This window comes from Anarhichas minor, unplaced genomic scaffold (genome assembly GCF_050575085.1).
Source record: "Anarhichas minor isolate MPS153535 unplaced genomic scaffold, ASM5057508v1 ptg000040l, whole genome shotgun sequence".
Classification (NCBI taxonomy): Eukaryota; Metazoa; Chordata; class Actinopteri; order Perciformes; family Anarhichadidae; genus Anarhichas; species Anarhichas minor.
This window is the reverse complement of record NW_027466486.1, coordinates 8,960,927-8,984,107: the sequence shown is the minus strand read 5'-3', so window position 1 is coordinate 8,984,107 and position 23,181 is coordinate 8,960,927. Positions and strand designations below refer to the sequence as shown.

Genomic DNA, 23,181 nt, shown 5'->3' with positions numbered 1-23,181 from the left:
CCACGTGATCAACACTGTCATGGCTGCGCCCTCGTGTCATGCGTGGTTGTCATCATTTGTAACAATATTTTGACATAGAAAAACAACACAGCCAGTCAAGGTAGTACTTTGTGTTCATTGCTTTTACTTATAGTTGTAGTATTGTTGTTTATGGCTGACCAAGCCAATCGGGTCTGACGTTTTTACGGGTATTTGCTACATAGTTGGAGTTCACCTAGCTGCGAGCTAACTTCACACATACCGCCACGCGTTTAACTGCTCCGTTTGAAGGAGGCAATTCAACGTATTGGCGTGACTCGGTATATATTTGTAGGAAAATGAAGATAATGAAGATGAAGCCCAGATACAAGCGCATGTCCTCCGGGCTGATAAAACCAGCCAAACGGAGCATCCATATGAAAGGCAAATGGAAAGCGTTAGAGCTCGATCCCAGTATCTTCTCCGAGGAGGGACTGGAGGGTCTGGTGTGTTTTGAAGAGCTGACAGATTATCGGTTGGTAGACTCTGAGAAGGCTGCAGCTGAAGCAGCAAATGAATTCAAAAAGGAGAAGAAGAAGAAGAAAACAAAGAAGAGAAAAGCCGGCGAGGGAGAGAAGGCTGGAGAGAAGGTAGCTGTGGAGAGCAAAGAGGGAGAGAAAACAGCTGAACCAGTTCAGAAGAAAGCCAAAAAGAGGAAAAATCAGAAAGTGGTTGCACAGGAATCGGACCAGCCAGATAACACTGCTGAAGAAGTGATGGAGAAGGATGTAGCTGCCGGTGAGGAGGGAGGAGAAGAGGCAAGGCCTGCAGAAGACACCTGTAAAGATACAGCAATCAGTTCAGAACCCGATGCCCCAAAACTCACAAAGAAGAGTAACAAAAAGAAGAAAAAGAAACCGAAGCGGCGGATAAGAAAAGATAAAAACCAGGAGTCAGAACTTCAGGGTCTGGAAATAGAAAAATCCACTCAAGATAAAGTCACAAAGCTTCCCAAAATCAAAAAGCAGATCAAGAATTGGACAAATGCGGCACAATCTGGCCCCGATGACAAAAAAGCAGATGTGAGTGCCTGGAAGGACCTGTTTGTCCCCTCCCCTGTGCTAAAGGCACTGAGCAGTCTTGGATTTAGCTCACCGAGTCCCATACAAGCCCTGACTTTGCCTCCAGCTATCAGGGATCGTATGGATATACTGGGGGCGGCTGAGACAGGTAAGATAAAACACCCTTTGTTTTTGTCCCATAATAGTCCGTCATGTGTCCATTAGTGAAGCTAATGTGAGCGCTGTCATTACAGGAAGTGGGAAGACACTGGCTTTTGGTATTCCCATGATCCACGCCATCTTAGAGTGGAAGAAAAGTCCAGAAAAGCCAACTGACGACAACACCGAATCAACCGCAAAGGTGGAGAGTTTGTATTTGCCAGCTGTAGATGAGACCGCGATAGAAGAAGACGACGAGGAGGACATCGTGGACTCTGAGGGAGAAGAGGGTGAAGGCGTCGCAGAGCAGGATGAAGGTGACACAGACGAACACGACAGCGAAGACGACGGTGAAGGAAAAGATGACGACGAGAGGCTCGGGTGTGTTAAAGTCATCGAAAATGCAGAGTTTGACTTTGAGCCCACCGCTGAAGCAGAACCTGCCGGTGGCGGCAGTCAGCCTCTGCTTGGACTGGTGCTCACTCCCACCAGGGAGCTGGCTGTTCAGGTCAAGCACCACATTGACGCTGTCGCCAAATTTACAGGTAAGTCATTCAAGTTTCTATGATGACCAGGTGTTTTTTTTTGTTTTTGATAATTAAAACGTAATTATGAATGTCAAGATACTCAATGTGTTACTCTTGTGTAGACATCAAAACGGCAATATTGGTGGGTGGAATGGCGCAACAGAAACAGCGAAGGATGCTAAAGCGAAGACCAGAAATCGTTATTGCCACTCCAGGACGTCTGTGGGACTTGATCCAGGAGGGGCATCCGCATCTGCAGAATTTGAGACGGCTCAGGTAAGTCACAATTCACACCTCTTTCTTATATGGTGTTGCAATATATTTCAGATATCAATATTATCTTTATCAAGATATGGCAATTATGTGCAAAATCACAGATGAATAAAATAATAAAGATATCAAATTCATTACAATATACTGTGTCCCACTGTACTGCATTACAACAGACAAAGGTCATCAGGCATAAAAAAAAACCTGCAATAACTCATAACTTTTAATATTCATTTCTAATTTGTTTATCTGCATTTGGTAGAAGTGTCGAGGCTTTTGTGTGTTCTGGGAGAGGTTTCCATATTGTGTAAAGAGCGCTTTGGGTATTTCATTTTCTCAAGATTGATGTGATTCAGTACAACAGATTTAGTTTTTGATAACAATATACTTAATAAATGATCATGTCATCACAATACGACGCCATTGAAAGCCAATAAACTGTAGCACTGAATTATCATCGAGCCCTACTTCCTTATTTATTCATCAAATTTTGATTAAAGGCGTTACTGGTTTGGGTTCCTAAAGTTACTGGTTTGGAACTTCATAAATGCTTTTTACCCGGTAATGTCCGGTTTACATTTACACTGAAAAAGAAATAGAAATATGGAATGTGCTTTGAGTTTTATTGGCCGGTAAGGACGGACCACATTAGCTAATTTTCAAATGCGGGGAACCATACAGGGTGTCATATAAAGATTAAATATAGAGTGTGTATAAAGCTCTGTAATGAAGGAATGGGCCTTAAGTACAACTTCAGCAGTGAAAGGCTCAATAAATCACAGAGACCTGGCATTGACTGCATGCACATTATTGTAGGAGGGGTCCCTGTGCAATCATTGTCAAACAAAAAGCCAGAAGCAGCAGAACACTGTGTGTTGAAAGCAGATTTAGTTTTTATTGAACTTGACAGATCGACATCAGGAATAGTTTGAGTGTGATGAATAATTCACAGAGGTCTGTTTTGTTTGTTTTTTGTTCATGCTACCTTTTTATTAAGTTCTCTTGGTTGTGTTATTCTGCAGGTGCCTGGTCATTGATGAAGCAGATCGCATGGTAGAGAGAGGCCACTTTGCGGAGCTGGAGAGTCTGCTGGAGATGCTGAACACCGTTCACTTTAATCCCAAGAGGCAGACTTTTGTGTTCTCTGCCACGCTGACCATGGATCGCAGCCTGCCCACCCGCGTTCTGCAGAAGAAGAAGAAGAAGAATCTGGACCAGAGGAGCAAGCTGGAAGCTCTCATGGTCAAAGTGGGGATCAGGTCCAAACCCAAAATCGTTGACCTGACCCGGAAGGAGGCAACTGTGGAGACCCTGACTGAGACCCGAATCCATTGTCAGAAGGAAGAGAAGGACTTCTACCTTTATTACTTCCTGCTCCAGTATCCTGGCCGCACCATGGTATTTGCCAACAGTATAGACTGTATCAAGAGACTGAACTCTCTGCTGGTTATCTCGGACTGTACTCCACTGCCCCTTCATGCCAACATGCACCAGAAGCAACGCCTCAAAAACCTGGAAAGGTTTGCAGAGAGGGAGAGGTGAGGTTTGCACACACTTGCACGAGCAGTCTGAAGGGGTTTGCCTCAGGTTAGGTTAGTCTTAACTGTCTTAAGTCTTAACTGCAACTAAGGCCTTCAGGGTTTTATCTGGTATACATGAAAAGTCCAGGATATGTTCCCATGACTTGTTTAATCATAATGCATATTTACAGAATATGCTCTGTAGTTTACAAGTTTGCAGTCCTCAAAGTGGAAGGTGGAGAAACAACTCGAGTGCGCTTTGAATAGTCTGTACATGTGGTTGTGTTGCTGCCATCTTTCCCCAGCTTTTGTAATAAGCTCTGTTTTTAAAGTGATACTTACATAGTTACTATTAATCATTATCTAGCATCTCTTCAGTGTCGCATCCCTTGACATGTGGCCAACTCAACACTTCACCATTCTCTCATTACTGAATTGACACTTATACACAATATCGAAATTTCATTCCCAGCTGTGTTCTGCTGACTACTGATGTGGCAGCTAGAGGACTGGATATCCCGAATGTTGAGCATGTCATTCACTACCAGGTAAGCTTTGTCCACGACATTCATTATTTCAGAAAGCCATTTCCTTATGTTTAACCGACATGAGTATCGTCCTGTATGAAGGTACTACTATACTGTAACACCAACCACTGTGTTTTACTGAGCCTTGGTGCAGGAATTTCTTTACCGTCGAGCTACATTTTGGTTACAGTTTTACATGTTTGATTTTAAATAATACAGCTGCATAGCTCTGTTAGCTGAAGTATTGTATTAGAGGCTGTTCTAATATGTTTAATCATGTCCTCCTGTGAACATCAGGTTCCCAGGACGTCTGAGACTTACGTCCATCGCAGTGGCAGAACAGCGAGAGCCACCAAAGAGGGTCTGAGTTTGCTGCTGATCGGCCCCGACGACGTGATGAACTTCAAAAAGATCTACAAGGCTCTGGGGAAGGACGAGGAGCTTCCCATGTTCCCCATAGAGGGCAAATGCATGGAAGCCATCAAGGTGAGACCCAGCATTAGATCAAGCCTTTATGTGACATTAAAGAGATTATATCTGATTGTTCATTGTTGAGTGCGTTTCGCCACAGGAGCGGGTGAACTTGGCCAGACGGATCGAGAAGATTGAGTTCCACAACAGCAAGGAGAAGCAGCACAACTCCTGGTTCAGACAGGCAGCAGAGGCCATGGAGGTGGACCTGGATGATGATCTTTTAATTGGTGAGACCAACATAACACAACATGTTCCACACCAGGTTCCCTTTATTTAAAAATGTTAAAATACAGACAACTGAATATACCATTTATGTCCACAGGCAGGGGAAAGGATGAAGACGATGACAGAGAGCAGCAGAGGGCGGTAAAGGGGATGAAGAAGCATCTGAAGCATCTGATCTCCCAGCCGGTATTCAACAATGGGATTAGGACCAAGTACCCCACTCAAATGGGAAAGCTGTCTGTTCCTCACATGCCTGTACCCGGGAGGGGGAATGCCCTCACCAGGGTTTCATTACAGGAGAAGAAACAACAGAAGTTAAAGAAAGGTGTTGCACAACAGCAGAAGAAAGAGCAGCAGTGAAATGTGAAAGGAATGTGTGTATTTAGAGAGGCCATCTTTGACACGGTTTATGTAATTGTTGATTTATGTAAATGTTTTACATGAATTAATTTCAATTCGTTTAAATACTTACTGCACAATGTGCAAAACAAAATGTATTTCCAAATGTTGTTGAATCGCTGTACACTGCAAGACTTTATAAAAATCTGTTTTCATAAGTGTCTTAAAGCCCAGCAAGGATTCTTATTCCACCAAAGTCAATATTCCTGAGTTGAGCCGAGTCCTCGCAGGTCTCTGGTCAGTGTTGAGGTCGCGGGTAGAGAATGTTATAGTGTGACGTTTGGTAGAGGAGGTGCAGGGAGGGTTCGGCACCTTCTGGAATGACGTGGTGAGCCAACTGCTGTTCATCGCCCTCCATAGAGACGATGTGGATGCCAATATCCAGGGCCTGTGACAGAGCTAAGATGTCCACGTGATCACACTCCATCGCCATGGTCTCCACCTCCTGAATGAAGAGAGCGAAGACATTACCAAACCTGACCGTTATATCTCCTTGATTAAAACCTCGGATCTACTATTTGTTTTCACTAGATGGCAGCGGCACTTTGTTACAAACTTGGTGACAGTAGACGAGTAGATTTGGGGCCTCCACAAAGTTGCAGAAGAACTCCGCCTGGTTTTGCAGGTGCGCTGAAGTGAGCAGCCGGAGGTACTGCACCACGCTGTCCGACGTCATCTGCTCATTGAAGAGCCTGAGCAGCGTGTCTTCCTGCTCATCAGCCTGGCACTGCTCCACTACGTTAACAACCTGCAAGAGAACGAGGTATTCACACACATTGGGTTAAGATAGTTCTACAAGTGTGCCTCCAATACTTTGATTTTATTTCCCTGAGATCCATTAGCAGTTCCAATGATGAACTGATGGATGAGTAGCCAAAGAACTTCACGATGTCAACAAGTACAATCGGTTTTGACTTGCAATACTTTTACCAAATTAGTCATTACGTGTATAACGGAGAACCTTCATAGGTAAGGTGACATGTTGCCAGAAGATGGCCTGTGAATGGAATTTAGTTCTGCAGCTGACTCGGGTGTCAGAGAATTCTAAGTGCCCAAACTAGTAATCTGATTGTATTATTGCTTCTGTAATTTCTGAATGGTTCGTTCCCAACAATAAATTCCCCTTGTTGCTCACTTAAATGAAGACTTCTTTCCTTTTCCAGGCGTATTAAAACTTGGGCTTTCCTAACCTTATACATCATGGTAAGTCTGTAAAAATAAAGGCATTATTTACTGTGTTCAGGTGGTGCTTGAAGGACCTCTCATCAAATCCCGCAGAAGACAAGTCTTCATCGGTTTGAACAATTTTCTCCTTAAACCTGAAAGTCAAACCAATAAGATGTCACCACCTTAAATTTGAGGTGACTTCCGTTTTTTTTTTTTTTTTAGAAATGCCAGTAATGACGATAACTGACCTCTGCAAAGCCCTGGCATTGTGCAGCACTGACTCCAAGTGTGCGAAGCAGAGGGCTCTGTAGAAGCAGTTTCCATCTCCGCGCACTTGTCTGACGGTGGAAAACTGACCGCTTAAATCCTAACAAAGGACAATAGGTGTGATTATTATGCGACAGTTTGAAGCCTTTAAAATGGGCGACTGAGCACCTGAAGTAGCCTCTATATTAACCCCACCCCAACTAAATGTCCTACTTTGTATTTGGCACCCGGCGTTTGCTCTGGAAACAGCGAAGAGATGTCCTCTCGGCATGAGACGAGGCTGCCTGCCTCCATCTGTCGAGAAACAAACGGCTTTACCATTTAGAGACCAAACAGCAGTTTTAGGGGTCGACTACCAGCACGACATCCCTTCGTATTTCGACAACATGGAAACAATGTCAGAGAGAAAACGTAATTACAGTGTAGCAAGAATCTGTGCGTCAAAGCTGTGTGTCAAAACATTGTTGCAATCGTATTTCCATTTTCTGGAAACCGGATGTTTGCAGATACCACGTGCTCGTGTTAAAGGGACAGTACAGTGTTTGAGTCAAACCTTCGTAGGAGACTTTATGCAACCGAAAAATGGCAACCCACAATTAACCTCTGCTGCTACAAGCAGAACGCCTATGTTCAAGATCGTACTTTCGTAAAAGTAGGAGTATAATCAGCATTTATTTTTTTCAAATGCTCAAGGTAAAACTAACGGTACTGCATCACGATCTATGTGATCGATGTCAACCCTGATTTTAACAACTTTATATAGCCTACAATAACGCATCATATTTCTCTGTAGAAACGTTTTGAATCTCTGACGTAACAAGTAGCCTAATTATGGCGGTCACAACATTGTAGTGGGTTAAAAAGTTTAATATTTACCTCTGAAATGAAGTGAAGTAGTAGCATAAAAATGGAAATACTCAAGTAAAGTACAAGTACGGTATTTTAAAATGATCCTTATCTACAATAGGCTACTAAACGTACTCGCAGCCTAACAACCCAGATTATTACTGAACATGTTTTGCTACTTTAACCGCATTACCCGGAGGAGTAGCATTGCAACCTAATTGGTGATCACTGTCTGCACTAAAGGGCTTTATGAAAACCTGCAGGGCAGGCAGTGTCTGACAACATGGATCAGGCCAGATTCAGGAATTTGCTTTGCTGCAAATGTTTGGCGTGTTGAGCAAAAACACAAACTATGTGGAACAGAAAATGTAAATGATTGCAGCATTTGTTCCTGCACGATGTGTAGGATTTATAACAGGAAAGTCAGATTATCTCTGCTGAGCTATATTATTTAGTAAAAGAACAGGATTTAATAATAGACAATACAGAATATCACAAAGAATAATTTATTCTACATCATTTCAAATACTCATTAAATCACAGATCTTTTCTCTATCGTTTGTGTAATCTAAATGTGATAGAAATTGCATACGTACCATTGCATAGGCCGTTTTGATGGGTACTAATTGTTACTTCTTGTCTGACAGCATCATTTGATTGTAAACATTTTTATTTTACAATGATTACGTTCCAAAGACATTTTCAAAATCTTTATGAAATGTTAAATGCAAAACGTGGTGCATAGCATTTTTCACTAAGAGTTTTGAACACTGAAACTCTGTTACACAAACCCCAAAAATCAAACCACTTTTAGATGATGACAAAAGTATCTTAACACAAGGTTTGCTTATATGCTTTTCCCAGAGTTTTGATTTCCCTGCATCTCCATTCCTCATCAGCGGACGTGGTTGTCATACTTGTCATGTTGTACTTGTCAAACTACTGCTTCAAAATTAATGTTCACACTCAACAAACTTAGATTGTAAGCAGTGACACCATGTGAAGTTGTTAAAGTTCCCCATCAACTCATTGTCTCACTCTTTCTACTGACTTTACTTGAACTTTTAATTTGTGTTTTAGCGCCGATGCTTTTCATTGACCCCCTCTCTCTTTTGTCGGTCGGAGCTGTCCTACTCGTCATGGCAGAAGACTCCATCAGTCTCCTCGCTCTCCTCTCCGTGTCCGCCTTGTCCAGGATGTACTCCTGAAATCATACTCTTTGTTAGTTAAAAAGTAGGTAAAGTAACGTTTATTACTACCATATAGCAAGCAACTATTTTCTTAAGATATTACCTTCACCATGTCCATCATTGTCAGTATGTTCATGTTTTCCAGTGGTCCATATGTTGATAGATAACACTGCTCTGCAAGATTGTTGATTGCCATAATCAAACGGCCCACTTCTTCAACCTGAGTGACAATGGCACATTTAAAAACATTTCTATCCCTAACTCCAATCTGCAAATTAGCTAAGAGTCCTTTCCAATTTATAATCTGGAAAGCATACCTTCTGTCTGTTCAGGCCTTGTTTCATCAGCAGGTCAACCTCTGCCTGCTTGTTTTTCTCTTTGAGGGTTTCTAACTCACTCTGGAGTTCAGACAGCTCCTTATTGGCCATCTGCAACACACACGCAAACTCTAATAGGTCGTTCATTCAAGCATTGACAATTGAAGAAAAGATGAATATGTGTGTGTGTGTGTGTTTGTGTGTGTGTGTGTCTGACCATTGTTTTAATACTGTGCTCCTGCTTCATGATCAGCAGTTGTTGCTGGCCCTGCTCCACCTCCTCCTCCAGACGCCCCAAACGCTGCAGCAGCTGCCGGTGGGTGATGGACAGGATCTCGTGGCGCCGAATGATGGGCGTCACCAAAGATTCAGCCCCATGATCAAGGTAAGCTGAAAGACATTGTGCAGTTTGGTCCATCTTACTGCCAGTGTGTAATTAACTCATTAGGATAAGCAGAACTGATTCATGTAAAAGTTTTCTTACGGAGGCCAATAAAAGTGTGTTTGACTTACTGCTGGGGAAATGATCTATTGTTTTCATCAAGTAGTCCTCATAGATTTTGTATTTTGACATTCTCTCCTTTAAAACTAGCTTTCTGTGAATTGAGATATGGGAAAACTGAGGTTAAAAGTGACGGCGTGATCGTTGCATTGAGGCGTCGGTTGAGAGTTCTCACCTTGCTCTAAGTTGTTTCAGGTGATCTGTCAGATCTTCTATCTCTCTCTGTTTAGAAATGTTCAGCTCAAGTGCAGCCTCATAATTCTTCAGCGCTCGGCGTCGCTTCACTTCATTTTCAGCCACAAACTTCTCAAACTTCATCACCCTCTCTTTAGTCTGGGTCAAAATACAAATCCCAAAGGTATTTATATTGGCCAGTGTCATCAGTGGATATCTAGAGCATAATCATTCATGCTTTCAAGTAGTTTCAGGGGGTTTCAATTCACCTGCTGTTGTTTTAGTTCCAGTTCAGACCTTCTCCGAGCTAGAGCCTCCACGCGGTTCTTAAACTCCTGTCGTTTGAGTGCGAGTTGCTGGTTCACTTTGTCCAACTCAGCCTGTTTCTTCAGAACCAAGGTCTTTTGCAAAGTGTTCACTCCTGCCTCAAGGATTCTGCTGGAAGTCTAAACATAGAATAAACACTCAAACTCTGTCCATGCAAACTATCTTAAAAAAAAAGAGTGTCATCACAGGCCACAAAACCTAATTTTCTGTATCATTATTTTAATATTCTATTTCCTAAAGTTTCCTAGGTCATCATTTTTTAATAGCATGCTTACTTATTCTGTCTCACCTCTGTCACAACAGGTAGGTAGTTGACATTTTCCTCCTTTCTGTGTCTGATGAGAAATTGATTTTCAGAACAATTCAATCGACACATTGATAAATGGGTTTAAGAGGAACAAAGTTCCTACCTGGTGTCGTTCAGTTGTGTTACAAAAATGTTTCTTCTTCTTTTTTCCACCGTCAGTCTCAGTCGGGGCTTGCTGTCATTTAGGATAGGCAGGGAGGACGTCATCGTGTTTGTTTGTTGTTGTTTTTTTTTTTGCAAATATATTGTCCAGTAATCCCGATGAGTAAACAAGTGCTGCAGTTATTCCACGTTCGGGCGAGACCAGAAAGTCTGTTCCGGATGTTTTCCTGGATTTGTGTTGCAGTTTCCTTGGAACCGCGTGCGAGACAACAGGGAATGTGCAGGGATCGTTTCTCCGTTGCCATGGCAACTGCCAGATGGGCGGTTTCTGTTTCATTGAGTTGAATGAGGGCGACGTGTGCATAGAAATGAGATCGTTACAGGTCCGGCACGAGGAGAACATGAAGAGCGCTCACTCCGTTCTAATTTCAGAGAACCGAGTCCCCAGACTCTGCTGAAGTCCAGAGAGGGTTTGGGATGCACCCCGTTATCAACTCTGTGAAAAGCTCATAAACTACTCTGCAGACTTTACCAGCGAAATATGTTCCAGTTAACCCAGTATTGACATTGAAATAATAATAAAAGCATAATTAAGAAAATAAAGTCTGCTGCTTGCAACTTCCCATTCAGACATGTTCTAGACATACAGTATGCACATACTCTGCTTTGAATTATAATTTCTGTCTGATACATTTTTTTGACAAAAAAGTAGAACCAGAATACCTTAACAAATTCCAGATTTGGTGAATATAGATAGATAGATAGATAGATAGATAGATCATTTATTCATCCCGCAAGGGGGAATTTGTTTGTTACAGCAGCAACAAATATACTTAAGCAATTAAAGTAACAGAGTAAAAAATATAAATATTAAGTATAAAGTATAAAAATGCAAAATATATGCAATAAAAATAACAGAGTAAAAATAAGAAATATAAAAAATGCACAGTATATACACTGAAATAGTAGATTAACTAACCAAACAGTAGTTTAGTTTTGCAAATAACATGCTAATTTAATTTCAAAAGTTTAACTGGTTGCAAAATGTCTATAACTCTGACAGGTCCGTTCTCAATCTAAGTTGCATGTTGAACCATGATTTGCAAACAAACTTCACCAAATCATGCTCAATGTACGTGTCTTAAATCCAGATTTGATGTAAGCACAGAGAAACCTTCTCCCTTCAGGGGATGAATATGGAAACAGCCTCCTGGTGTTCAACTCTGCATGTACATCATTCTGATCAGTGAAGGTCAAACATCAAAGGGAAGTCACAATGAGTATTTTAAGCACGCATTCTTATTAAGTGGAGGGACTTTCTAGTTTTATAGAGCTTTTTTCATATATAGTGGACATTGATATATGACACATCATTACATGAAAAGCGAAGGGTAAATTAATAAAATGCACGATGGTTACACCCGCATTAGTTTTACCAATAGACCATTTTCCTAACAGACAATTTGACTTGAGATAGCAGGAAAACCGCAGGTGTAATCACTGACGAGACTTGCTGACGCACTTAAACGAGACAGAGGCAATGTTAACGATGCTGACTACACCTTTAAAGTGTTGCAAATAAACACCATCTCTCAGTATTAGCACTATCTCCTCTCTTCTCAAACAACTAATCCTTCCTTAAGTGCTTATTCAACTTCCATTTATATTAATAAGGGTCGAAGGATCAATATGGATTTTATATCTTCCAGTTTGTATCTAAAAGTACATGTACATCTTATCTATACACATTTATTTATGTATGTGATGATTGCTTAGAGATGTAGGTAACTGCCATAAACGTATTCGGTTTATTTTTATGGATGTACGGCAGGAACTAGTGTATCTGTAGTTCCTGTCACATTTAAAGTAAACATAAAAGCAACAGGCAGTAAATCACAATTAGTTGTGTGGGTACTGGCTGTTCTTTTTGCATAACCTGGAATCAGAGAATGAGACCATAGTTGAAAACAAGTTTGTCTTCATCGGCCAAAACAATGTGAGACTCCTCAGAAATTTGGAAACAGCCTCAGAGTAGTCTGGTTCCTCCAGCTGTAAATAGACTTGCTGATAGACTTGTTAGTGTCAAGTAAACCAGAGGCAACTTCCAGTTTTGTTGTAGGAAGCATTCTTCACAAACACTTCCCGAAAAAGGGATGGTGAAACAAAAATCAGCTGTCATTGTGTGCACATTTTCACACTTCATCATGTCAAGACAGTAAGAGCGAATACAGCAGAAGGATACTCATCTCTCTTGTTATGAAGGTAGATCAACATGTTTGTAGTGTTAAAGCAACTTCTTTGAATGAGGACGAGGAACACTGACACGTGGTGAGATGCAGTCTTTGAATTATAGTTAAGCTTTAAAGATACATTTGATACACTTGGTCTTTCAAATCTCTCCTCTTTCTGTGTATGTTTTATCTTTGTTTAAAAATAAACAGTGTTTTCTTAAACCATTAAGAAAACACTTGCTCATAGTTGAGCAAATAAATGCTAACTCCAACTTTATGTGTTGTTCTTGTGCCAACTTTCTGCTGCATAACTCACTGTAACACTACACACGACCTCACCTCAGCGTTGCCTCTAGAGCTGCAGAATCAAGTGGAATCAAACACAGTTGAACATGCCCTTAAAAGGCATCTATCCTCATTGCCTGAGCTGCTGCGCGCTGATGTCTACAAGTGCAGATTTCAGCTCTGTCAAAGGATCTTGGTCTCTAATTCACAGTGTGACTGTAGTATGTGTGTTTACGCAGGTTTGTACATTTGCTTATATAATTGTTCTGACTCTGTTGGTCTGGATCATCAGGCTCATCTCTGGTCTATGAAGAAGACAGCAGCACGCTGTTGGATGTCTCAGTCCTCAGGCTGGACAACACATCTCCTCCTGTGATGATCGCAGTCAGCAGATCCAGGTCTCTTTACCAGAGACTAAACAACGATATCAAAGACAGGCTGGCTGTCTACTCTCTGAGTCGCCACACTTCCGCCAACTCAACAGTAAACCTGCCCAGGTGAGGAAACATCATATTACTTTATGACTCACCTTTTTTAAGAGAAGTACTGTATAGTATGCACATGAGTTATAATAAAACAATCCCTGAATAATCCATTTGAAATCTTGAAATCAGTCTTTTTGTGTGGTTAGTAACGGCATGTGTTTATAATTTTCTATATAAATTGTAGTATTTTATAAATGGCATGGTTATAAGTTGTGGATCAGCATAATTAGTCTTCAAAACAAAAAAAACAAAGAACTACTTTGTCTGTGCTGAATATTTGAAGTACAAACTTTGGTGTTTGTGAAATTGTTTAAATAAATGTGGCTCAGTACAGGAGACTAAAATAAATGGTGCTGAAGTGCCTGAAAATAAGCCTAATGTTATCTCTGGTTCAAGGGAAGGGAAATAACTACTCATGTCTAAACAAACTAAATAGCTCCACAGTATTTGAGTGGTTAACATAATCTGGAAGTAAAATGTTCCAAAAAGATGTTCAATTATTATACTTTTTTCAGCTAACTTTGAGAATACACACACAAAGAAAAGTATTTAAAAGAAAAACAGCACTGCTCAATTGCTTATTGCCTGCAGGAGGCCTGTGAGTGTGCAGCAGCCATCATTATCTACAAGCAGACTCATTGAAGTGTATCTGCAGGTAGAAACTGCTCCTGCTATTACTTTAATTGATGCCATTAGCATGTGGTCTGTCAATGGGAAAAAAACTCCCTCTTGTGGAGAAACCGCAGCCCCCTCAAAGTGATATAGTGCGTAAATTACAAGCGCTGCTTCACATTTAAAAAATGTCATGAACATGAATAATTATGTAACTGTGCCCAACGGACTCAAACAGAACCTGATGTTTTTTATAGGAGTTATAGTTTTGCCTGAACTATGCAGCCACATTTTCAAAAGTTGCGAAACAATTAAAATATAATTGCACAATTAAATCAATAAAATGTCAAAACAAAAAGTAAAAAAAGGTTGTGCGTATAAGGATCAGTGGGGGAATTCAGACTCGTGGCCCCAGTATTTCTAAAGTCTTACAGCCCTGATTACTGTAGCTACAGTCCATTTGATTATAGCAGCTATATACCTCCTCTCTTAATTAACAATGAAGGACATAACAGCAATATTTAAATAGCATTCCCTGTGGATACAGTCCAGGACTGCAATGTCTGCTGCGTTCTGTCTGAGTGTCTGGTGAATTGTGGTGGCTCTACCTTTAATCTTCCGTAGTACTCATTGTTATCCCTCGCTGTGTTTTTCCTCTTGTACTGGCCTATTCTTCCAAAAGTACGCTTTAAGATTAGTGTGTTTATTAACTGATTGTGTAATGTGGAAACCAGCCAATTAAATAAAGGCTTCGTGTGCAAAGAAAGACATCTCGGCCTCATTATCTTCAGTTGCTGTCCGCCTTATCTCTGGATGTCCGAGTCTCTTGACATATATGGATAAACCCGTCACTCTGCCGCCTGACAATGTCCCAAAATAATCTGAGACGGCACAGCTGAGCCCCGCTTGGCGCTGCTGCGCCGCTCCGCCGCCACGCTGTGAGAGGAAGCACTGCTGTGAAATCTCTCATCATCAGTAATGACGAAATTCATCTATTCTGAATACTTATCTCAGTTCCGTAATGCTGGAGGTAAATGTAATAATGTTATGTCGCGAGTGCGAGGAGATAGGAGGAGAGGAGACCGACAGAGCGACGCAGCGTCAGAGCCGGAGTGAGTCTTTTGTTGACTTCATGTCTGTGTGTGTGCGCGCGCGCGTGTGTGTGTGTGTTTGGGGTCCTTCTGCTCAACTGAGGACTTCTGTGTAACTGTTGTAGAATATGAGTAGGAAATATTCGATTTTGATTAAATGAATAACATATTATACCAGTTCGAATTGTTTATTATATTACAGTATATTATTATTTTTATCACCTATATATAAATATTGGAGATCTCATGGTTGCATCAAAACTACAGCCCTCACACAGTGCTGTTGTCTGATTGTGTTTAGGTGTAAGTCAATTCAAGTGTTTTTTTCCTCTCCTTTTAAGGGATGTTGAGCCAGTGGTCTTTGCCATCAGGAGAGGGGACGTGAAGGCTGTTAATGATCTGGCAACATCCGCTCCTCTCAGCCTGCTGAAGGAGAACAAAGATGGCTGGATACCTCTGCATGATGCTGCCTTCTCCGGACAGACAGAGTGCTTGAAGATCATACTGAGGGGTATGACATTAAAAGCGGTATTAAAAGCAGTGCATTTGTTCTGTTTTGAATAGCATGAGCTCAGAGTGACAATATGGGAAAGATACCATATCTACATATCTATTCAAAGAGGCGTTTTGATGCTTTGTTTGTACATTCTCAAAATGCAAAACGAGTCACCAAACTGATTTGTGTGATATGAATATTTTCTGCACCAGCCCATCCAGGATCGGTAGACAAACGTACCTTGCAGGAGCAGACGGCCCTGCTGCTCGCTGTGTCTTGTGAACACTTGTCATGTGTGCAGTGCCTTCTGGAGACAGGCGCCGACCCCGACATCAGCAGCAAGAACAAAGAAACCCCTTTGTACAAAGGTACAGCAGTGTTCTACACAACAGAACTATTCAGAAAATATAGATAACCGTATAACAGCCAAATGACTTGTCTGTTTCTGTAGCTTGTGAGTTGGAGGATATGGACATGGTGAGCCTCCTTCTTACCCATGGGGCCACTGTGAACCAGCGGTGTGGTCAGGGTTGGACAGCCCTCCACGAGGCTGTGTCCAGGAACAACACAGAGATCTGTGAGATACTAATAAGAGCCGGGGCCGCAATCAATCCACCTAATACTTACAGCATCACACCACTCATTGTAGCAGCTCAGCGAGGACAGATGAGGGCGCTCTGCTACCTTATTGGAAAAGGTACCTTTCTGCACAACAATATCACTCCTTTTAATGTTTCTAATCCCCATTCCAAGGTTATAAAAGACCCATGCTTCTCTGTAGGTGCAGATGTGAACATGCAGACATGTGATGGGGTCACAGCTCTGCATGAGGCTAGTAAAAATGGCCACAAGGAAAGCGTTGCAGTGCTGTTGACTAAAAATGCAGATGCCAACAAACCCACCAACTCAGGACTGCTGCCGCTGCATATTGCTGCCCAATTCGGACATCATGAGTAAGTAACTTGTTGATAAGGATACTGCTGAAGTTGACAATATTTGTATTCAGCGACAAAATGTGTTGTTATAATGTACAATGGTTATTATGAATAAGGCTATGACAAGAGTTTTAGAAAACGGCTTAGTATTTGTTGTCTTCATGTATTTTGTGTCCTCACTCTGTGTGCAGGATCGTGTCCCTGCTTGTCTCAGTGACAAGTCGAGCCAGGCTCCGGCACAGTTGTATCAGCCCCCTCCACCTAGCAGCAGAGCACAACAGACACACCGCGGCAGCTGTGCTGCTCAAGACAGGTGCAGATGTAAACGCCACACTGGCCGACAGTCACTCCATCCAGTACGCTGATCGACGAGCAACAGCTCTCTACTTTGCAATTGCCAACGGCAGCACCGAGACGGCAGAGGTGTTACTGAACGCTGGCGCAAATCTTACTCTGGACCCAGTCAGTCCTCTACTGATGGCTGTGCGGCAGGGCTGTGTCAGCACTGTGTCCTTACTGCTGGAGAGAGGGGCCAATGTCAACGCCAGAATTCCCTCCTACGCCACTATGTTTCCCGCTGTTGTTGCCCTTTGCATGAATAATTTGCCTCTACTCAAGTGTCTTTTGGACAATGGCTGTGATGCCCTCTCCTGTTTTACCTGTACATACGGCTGTGCCCCTCACCCAACATCAGGAGGATCCCACATAAGAACAGTTGGCAGCAACAGAATTGTTTTGCAGAATGACAATATGCTTCCTTTAAACTGCAGTGAGCCACCAGAAAGAGCAACACAGGTGTGGAAAATAGGCAAAAGCAGTGACTCGGATTTTACAATAACTGAAATGTTCTTTCTAAGTATATATTTTTTTCCCTTTTCAGTTCTGTGAGTGGATCTCAACATCCGTCATGTGTAAATGGGCAGGACCGATCATAGACTTGCTGCTGGAGCATGTTGGTCATGTTCAGCTTTGCAGCAAGCTCACTGAACAGCTGGACAGCCGAGAAGAATGGCTCGCTGTTAAGAGGAAGTCATGTAAGCATCTGACAAAATCTTATCATCCTGACATGCAAACGTGTCTCTTTCTGTCTTTCACTTCCTCACACATGCAGACAACGTAAATGTGGTCTACAATTATGCAAGCGACAATCCTCTTGATCTTTTCTCTCTTTGTCCTGTCCACAGCGTCACCTCGTCCACTGCTGCACCTTTGCAGATTTAGGATTCGGACCCAAATGGGGAGACACAGACTGAAATCTCTCACAAGTCTACCTCTGCCAGACAGACTGATCAGATACCTGAGCCTGGCTGACTGACTTTAATCTGAACTTCAAGCAATATAGGCATCATAGATGTGACTAAATTTATCAATTTGTGTTTCTTTTTTTAGCTTCATCGCATATCTTTTATCTGTAGATGCAGTTCTCTATGTGTAAAATATCTATTTATAACATATGTAAAACGTGATAATAAGTTTCTTTAATCTGTCCGTCAGAGTGTTTTGCAGTTTCACAGAAACGCTCAATGAAAGCAAAAATAATCTAATGCCCAAAGGAGTTCTCGAGGGAAGTTGAATCATTTATTTAAAAATAAAAGTCACTGTTTCAAATGTGCCTATCTATCATACATTACTTTGACAAAGAAAAAAGCAATCTATGTCCCACATTCTATTTTCATAGTTGAAAGACAAAAGTAAAACAGGATGTGCTCATTCATTTGCTGACTTTTGGTGCTGAAAAAAAGAGCATTCATCCTCTGCAGAAACCTAAAAGTAGAAACCTTTTAAATTACTGTCACTTTTCAGATACTTGGAAAGGCATCAGACATGAAAGTGCACATGAAGACGCTATTCTGCAAGTGCAACTCAGCCCTTTAGATTTAAACAATAAAAATAGATTACGTTTCCAATAAGTGCTCGAGGAAGTGTCTCATGTACAAATGTTGAAAAATGAAGAGTTGGCTTTGTAGAATGCAACATGAACATAATTAGTCCTATTTACACATTTTCGGTGTGGCTGCTCCATTAGTAGGGTAATTAAATGAATCCAAACACACTGAAGATCGGTGACTGGACGGTGGGTTTGGTCGGTATGGGTTTGACCACAACGTGCGTGTGGATTTTCTGTCCATTAGGATGCTCGGGTCTCTCTGTCTCTGCTGCTTTAGTCCACAGTCCCAGCGGCGGATGTGGGACAACAATGTGACTGTGGAGGACCTGGTGTCCGTGGTACTGGAAGGGGCAGCAGCCGCACACATTCACGCAGTGGTGAGAGGTCAGGTCCAATTTCAGCGTCTCTTTATCCGCAGAGCTGCGACGACTGGACGCCGACAGAGCGGCCTTTGTATCATCCTTATCGCAACTCCGTTTCCTCTTGTCATTCTCACTGCTCTCGGAAGTGCCTGCATGGTTCCTTTTTAATCCTAAATATGAGTGCTCCCTCTTAGTTGGGGTCAATTTAGGTTCCTCCCAAAACGAGGCTGGTAGTTGGCGTTTCCTCATGGGTACCTGCTCCACGGCGCTCCCCACATTCTCCGCACATTGCGCATCCGAACCGGCCTTCTCCGTGACCTTCACACTCTGGTGACCAGTCCCCACCGGTTTGGCGCACCCATACTCAGCAGACCTGTGCGTGTGGCATCTCGGGACTCTGGAGTACTTTTGGGAGAATCGCTTCAGTTGTTTCTGCAGATACTTCCTATGATCCACGGAGCGTCTGCACGGAGCTGACTTGTCCAAGGCCGCTTTGATATCGCTGGATGCCAAATTCACAAAATTTAGCAACGTCTTGACTTCACTGTCTGCGTTTGCCATATTTGCAGAGGTTTTGATTAAATCAGTCCATGTTGGTTCTTGTAGTCCACCATCAAGATCTAAAGGGGAATCAGAAAAACAATTTAGGATTTGCGCAATTGCACATTTTTCTTTTAAAGGAATTCTGCAACCAAACCTAAACTGAATGTGATGGTTCTCAGTTGATATTTGTTCAGAGTAATAATAACCCATTGCTCACCACTGCTGGATGGCTCCAGACTCACTCGAAGCCACAGTCCAAGCACAGACTTCCCTCCAGGCTGAGCACTTCAACAAGTTGAATGAATATAAACTCCTTGTAGTTGTGGTGCTTTCCTTGAACCAATCAGCGACCCCAGGCCCCTCACAATGCACCCAATCAGCCTCCAAGCGCCCTGGTATCGAATTCTTCACCATCGCAAATTGTTGTCATGGAGACCTGGAAAAAAGCCGCCGAGGGGATGCGATATTTCTCCTGCACGGTGATTTCCGCGCGTTGGCCAAACATCTCCTAAAAGCCGGAGTGCGCATGAATAAAAATGAGCGCAAGTTTTGCTGAAATAGGCATGCATTCTAACTTTATTCTGGAGCGGTTAAAGTTTAGTCTTAAATATAGATATATACCCCCCCCCTACCCTCCCCAAGAGTGATGTCAGCTGTAGGATTTGGTGAGGGGGGGATCTAAAGAGTGCATAACCATGGAAAGAGGCTTGAACGCTCAAGAATCTTGTCTTTCTGTTTGCCCCCTCAATCGAGCGACACAAAGGCTGAATTACTCATTCAAACCTCGCGGGACAAAGGGAAAGGAGCTGGATAGCACTCCTGCATTTGTAGTCAAACATTTAGAGACTTAAATCGAGTCGTCATGAAGGAGAAAGAGTCGGACAAAGCCCATAGAATTGCCATCAGCAAACATTTTCCTGTGTCATATTATGGGGTCTCCATGGCTCCCTCTGGCCCGCGGACAATAGCACAAGTTTGCACACTCGAATACTGTCACCCTGCCAACGGCAACAAGGGCCCAAAACAGGACAATCCCCAGAGAAAGCATGGGCTCCGCGGGGAAGGTTGCAATGGAGGAGGAAAAGGGGACTTGTGAAATGCTAATTGAGCTTCATCCCCTTATTGAAGTGAAAAAAAGAGTACCTATCGTCCCATTGAACCGCAGCAGCAGAGGACTGAAATGCGAAGAAACTGTTTGTCTGGTAAGTAACACCTCATGCTTGTGCACTATGCTACCCTGAAAGCATTATCTGAACCACTCCAGCACCAGATCATTTTTGAAAAACATTCTGCAGTCTACATCGAGGCTACAGGCCATTTATTCCGAGGGAGCTGCAGCCAACATGATTGATTGCCTCATTCACTCCGTTTGGGGCTGTCTGAGGAGAGCCCCGCAGGTCTATATGTGCTCTGACTGGTCTATCTTTTTAGGCAGTGCATCCCTCTTGTTCTGGAGAGGCAATGGGACCCTATTGTCCTCCTCTCTTCTTCTTCCTTTCACCTCTCTGTTCAGCTGAAAAGGCCAATTAACAATGGGGCTCCCCTCCCCTGGCCTGTCACCCCACTCCGGTGCTTTTGAAGTGAGGGAGAAAGAGGAAGCATAGTGGCATCCTTAAATCCCACAATGTGACGCTGTCCTGGTGCCAAGACAGGTGGACGAAATGTTTGTCGAGGATTGAGCTGATTTATGGGACTTCTGAAAAACACTGAGCCAAATGACAATATTCACTCATTTCTTTATTTACCTTTACACTTTAATCCAATTGTAGAGGGTCATGGGAGTCTGTAAAACCAACATAACATACAAGTTAAAGTCTCACTTTAACTGCTGCATGTGCACCCATATGGACCTTACTTGCATATCTTGGGAGAGCAGGCAAGCTGCCACTGAGAAAAGGTTGCAGTCAGGGAGTGTTTGGGGTCTCCAATGATGCACTTATGTTTTCTCTCTATTTTACTTTTGTAAAAAACATATTTGAATTGTGATAGAAATGACAAAAATGTATCTGCAGATACAAAATAAGAACAGATGAGTTTACAATGAATAGAAACCTCTAGAATAACAAAAATCCAGCAATGTAAAATATCCAACTTCAGACAAAAATGCACTTTCTGTCCTTTCCACTACTTACTGTATCCACTTGTTCCAATGATCTGTTATGTTTACAGAGCACCTAAATCGCGTGTTGCCAGACTTTCCCACTAGATGGCAATCTACCTCCACAATGATACAGCCAAGCTGGGCTTATACAATGAAGGAGAAACACACATACATGGAGTTAATTTGCTCTCAACATTATTATCCCTTGAATGACAAAGGGTTTTCAAATCTCTTTTTGTTTGGTGCAAATAATATTTCTGTGCTCTGAGATGCTGATTAAATATCGCAGCAAGAATAATAACACTGAAAGACCACAGTCATTTTATGAAGAGGTTTTCTTATCTGAGTTTAAAAGGACAGTGATGTATGTTGTGGCAGATTGCTGCTAGTTGGAAGGAGGTGAGGCAGCAGGAAGGAACCAGGAGGATGTAGTGCTTTCCTCTTGTCAGATAATCGATACTGGGACAGACTGTAGAGGATGGACAAGCTGAACCTCCAGGCACACTATACGTCAAATCCAGGCTTGCTCTATACTTCAGAAACTCTGAGAAATCCCTGCATTGTATGCACAAATGCAGTTCAGCATCATATGTGGATTTTCCACTCCAAAAGTCATCTACTGCTCTTGTGCATTAGCTCACCCCATTACTGTCGGTGAAGAGCTTTCTGGTAGGCAAGAGATGGGATAAATGCTCAGCTGACCAAAAGGCTGTAGGGCTAGATGCTTATTCCATTGATCTTAATCCAAAGTAGTTTGAATATTGGCTCGGATGCTGTTTGTGTTATTTGGAATAAGCAGACTGTGACGCAATTGGCTGTCACTTCTGTTATTTAAACCACAAGCAATACTTTCAAACATAAGTCATTTGGGTAAAGCAAATTATTGTGGATTCATGAAACATGAGTAAGCAATGAAAATGTCATACAGGCCAGGCAGCATGTTGGTGTACTGAGCAGAGAAACCTGCAAACATATGCCTTCAAGCAAGACAATGGATGGTTAACAGTTGAAGGGACAGTGCTGCAGCAGCAACAAAGATCCCTGCAGTGGATACTGAAGGGAAAGTATTTAAACGGTGTAGGGCTGCAACTAACCATTCTTTTCAGAATTGATGAAAGTCTATAAAATGTCAGGGAGTAGTGTGAAAAAAATCCCCATTTTCTCAATCCCAAAGTAACATCTCCAAATGTCTTGGTTTGTCCAATTAACAGTCCGAAACCCAAAGATATTCAAATCACAATTATATAAGACTGAAAAAACAGCAATTCTCACATTTGAACTTGGTATAATTTGCAGCTTTTTCTTCTAGAATGACAATCAACAATTATAAAAAAAAATAGTTACTGATTAATTTTCTGTAATCCCATAATCAACAATCAATAAAGTAACCCATTGTCAGCATTAGACGTAGTTAGTGGGAGGACTTTTTTATAAAAGTGATGTAAAATAACGTGGTGTTTTCAAATAATTATCAAAACAACTATTCTTCCTTATTGCTTCCCTTATTATTAATGACACTAAGATGAGCATCAAGGTTTTATTCCCACTGACAGTTATCTGTTTCAGTAAATTCAGTAAACTGTGAATGTCACGTTGGCTCTCTGGTACCATGGCTAGGGGCTGTGGGGTAATTTCATAACTGTGCCTTGTGAAGACCATCAACAATATTATGCAACTCTGCTCTTAAGAAACTATACAGATTCTTTGCACTCTGGCCTATAGCATCACCTCTTGTAAAATATATCAATATAGTGGCAAAAAAAAAGTCAAAAGCAGCCCGTTTTTTTATAAATAAACATATAATAAATATCTTAAAGATGTCTTTGCAGTTGA

General features: G+C 42.0%; 5 protein-coding genes across 5 annotated transcripts; 2 read left to right on the top strand and 3 right to left on the bottom strand.

The window, feature by feature from the left end:
- The first annotated feature begins 9 nt into the window (after positions 1–9).
- On the top strand, positions 10–5,281 carry ddx24 (DEAD (Asp-Glu-Ala-Asp) box helicase 24). Its single transcript, XM_076107748.1, has 8 exons — positions 10–1,188; positions 1,274–1,723; positions 1,828–1,981; positions 2,998–3,513; positions 3,968–4,043; positions 4,320–4,508; positions 4,594–4,723; positions 4,819–5,281. The coding sequence occupies exons 1-8, from the start codon at positions 318–320 to the stop codon at positions 5,079–5,081; spliced, it is 2,649 nt and encodes an 882-aa protein (XP_075963863.1). The 5' UTR covers positions 10–317; the 3' UTR covers positions 5,082–5,281.
- LOC142968037 (ubiquitin thioesterase OTUB2-like) lies at positions 4,748–7,057 on the bottom strand. Its single transcript, XM_076107752.1, has 6 exons — positions 6,974–7,057; positions 6,768–6,848; positions 6,536–6,654; positions 6,355–6,439; positions 5,677–5,868; positions 4,748–5,565 (listed from the first exon to the last, which is right to left on the bottom strand). The coding sequence occupies exons 2-6, from the start codon at positions 6,846–6,848 to the stop codon at positions 5,359–5,361; spliced, it is 684 nt and encodes a 227-aa protein (XP_075963867.1). The 5' UTR covers positions 6,974–7,057; the 3' UTR covers positions 4,748–5,358.
- On the top strand, positions 6,355–18,062 carry LOC142968035 (ankyrin repeat and SOCS box protein 2-like). The gene is made up of 10 exons (XM_076107749.1): positions 6,355–8,633; positions 9,161–9,292; positions 13,128–13,332; positions 15,365–15,534; positions 15,732–15,887; positions 15,971–16,216; positions 16,301–16,472; positions 16,646–17,249; positions 17,335–17,488; positions 17,639–18,062. Exons 3-10 carry the CDS (start codon positions 13,211–13,213, stop codon positions 17,767–17,769), a joined length of 1,755 nt encoding a protein of 584 aa, XP_075963864.1. The 5' UTR covers positions 6,355–8,633; positions 9,161–9,292; positions 13,128–13,210; the 3' UTR covers positions 17,770–18,062.
- Positions 8,271–10,573, bottom strand: ccdc197 (coiled-coil domain containing 197). Its single transcript, XM_076107750.1, has 9 exons — positions 10,321–10,573; positions 10,200–10,245; positions 9,853–10,029; positions 9,585–9,742; positions 9,421–9,503; positions 9,125–9,297; positions 8,908–9,018; positions 8,694–8,810; positions 8,271–8,604 (listed from the first exon to the last, which is right to left on the bottom strand). The coding sequence occupies exons 1-9, from the start codon at positions 10,422–10,424 to the stop codon at positions 8,422–8,424; spliced, it is 1,152 nt and encodes a 383-aa protein (XP_075963865.1). The 5' UTR covers positions 10,425–10,573; the 3' UTR covers positions 8,271–8,421.
- Positions 18,063–18,488: 426 nt separating the features above from the next.
- LOC142968029 (protein FAM181A-like) lies at positions 18,489–19,265 on the bottom strand. Its single transcript, XM_076107742.1, has one exon. The coding sequence runs from the start codon at positions 19,263–19,265 to the stop codon at positions 18,489–18,491; it is 777 nt and encodes a 258-aa protein (XP_075963857.1).
- Positions 19,266–23,181: the final 3,916 nt, after the last annotated feature.

Bases quoted from the DNA above. Each gene is read 5' to 3' on its own strand.
- ddx24 (XM_076107748.1), top strand. From the start codon at position 318: ATGAAGATAATGAAGATGAAGCCCAGATACAAGCGCATGTCCTCCGGG. The intron at 4,044-4,319 runs GTAAGCTTTGTC...TGTGAACATCAG, and splicing joins AGCATGTCATTCACTACCAG to GTTCCCAGGACGTCTGAGAC. The intron at 4,509-4,593 runs GTGAGACCCAGC...GTTTCGCCACAG, and splicing joins AATGCATGGAAGCCATCAAG to GAGCGGGTGAACTTGGCCAG.
- LOC142968037 (XM_076107752.1), bottom strand. From the start codon at position 6,848: ATGGAGGCAGGCAGCCTCGTCTCATGCCGAGAGGACATCTCTTCGCTG. The intron at 6,440-6,535 runs GTCAGTTATCGT...TTTGACTTTCAG, and splicing joins AATGCCAGGGCTTTGCAGAG to GTTTAAGGAGAAAATTGTTC. The intron at 5,869-6,354 runs GTAAATAATGCC...GTTCTCTTGCAG, and splicing joins TCAAGCACCACCTGAACACA to GTTGTTAACGTAGTGGAGCA.
- ccdc197 (XM_076107750.1), bottom strand. From the start codon at position 10,424: ATGACGTCCTCCCTGCCTATCCTAAATGACAGCAAGCCCCGACTGAGA. The intron at 9,743-9,852 runs GTGAATTGAAAC...ATTTTGACCCAG, and splicing joins TGGAACTAAAACAACAGCAG to ACTAAAGAGAGGGTGATGAA. The intron at 8,605-8,693 runs GTAATATCTTAA...GTATGATTTCAG, and splicing joins CAATGATGGACATGGTGAAG to GAGTACATCCTGGACAAGGC.
- LOC142968035 (XM_076107749.1), top strand. From the start codon at position 13,211: ATGATCGCAGTCAGCAGATCCAGGTCTCTTTACCAGAGACTAAACAAC. The intron at 13,333-15,364 runs GTGAGGAAACAT...TCTCCTTTTAAG, and splicing joins TCAACAGTAAACCTGCCCAG to GGATGTTGAGCCAGTGGTCT. The intron at 17,250-17,334 runs GTGTGGAAAATA...TTCCCTTTTCAG, and splicing joins CACCAGAAAGAGCAACACAG to TTCTGTGAGTGGATCTCAAC.
- LOC142968029 (XM_076107742.1), bottom strand. From the start codon at position 19,265: ATGGCAAACGCAGACAGTGAAGTCAAGACGTTGCTAAATTTTGTGAAT.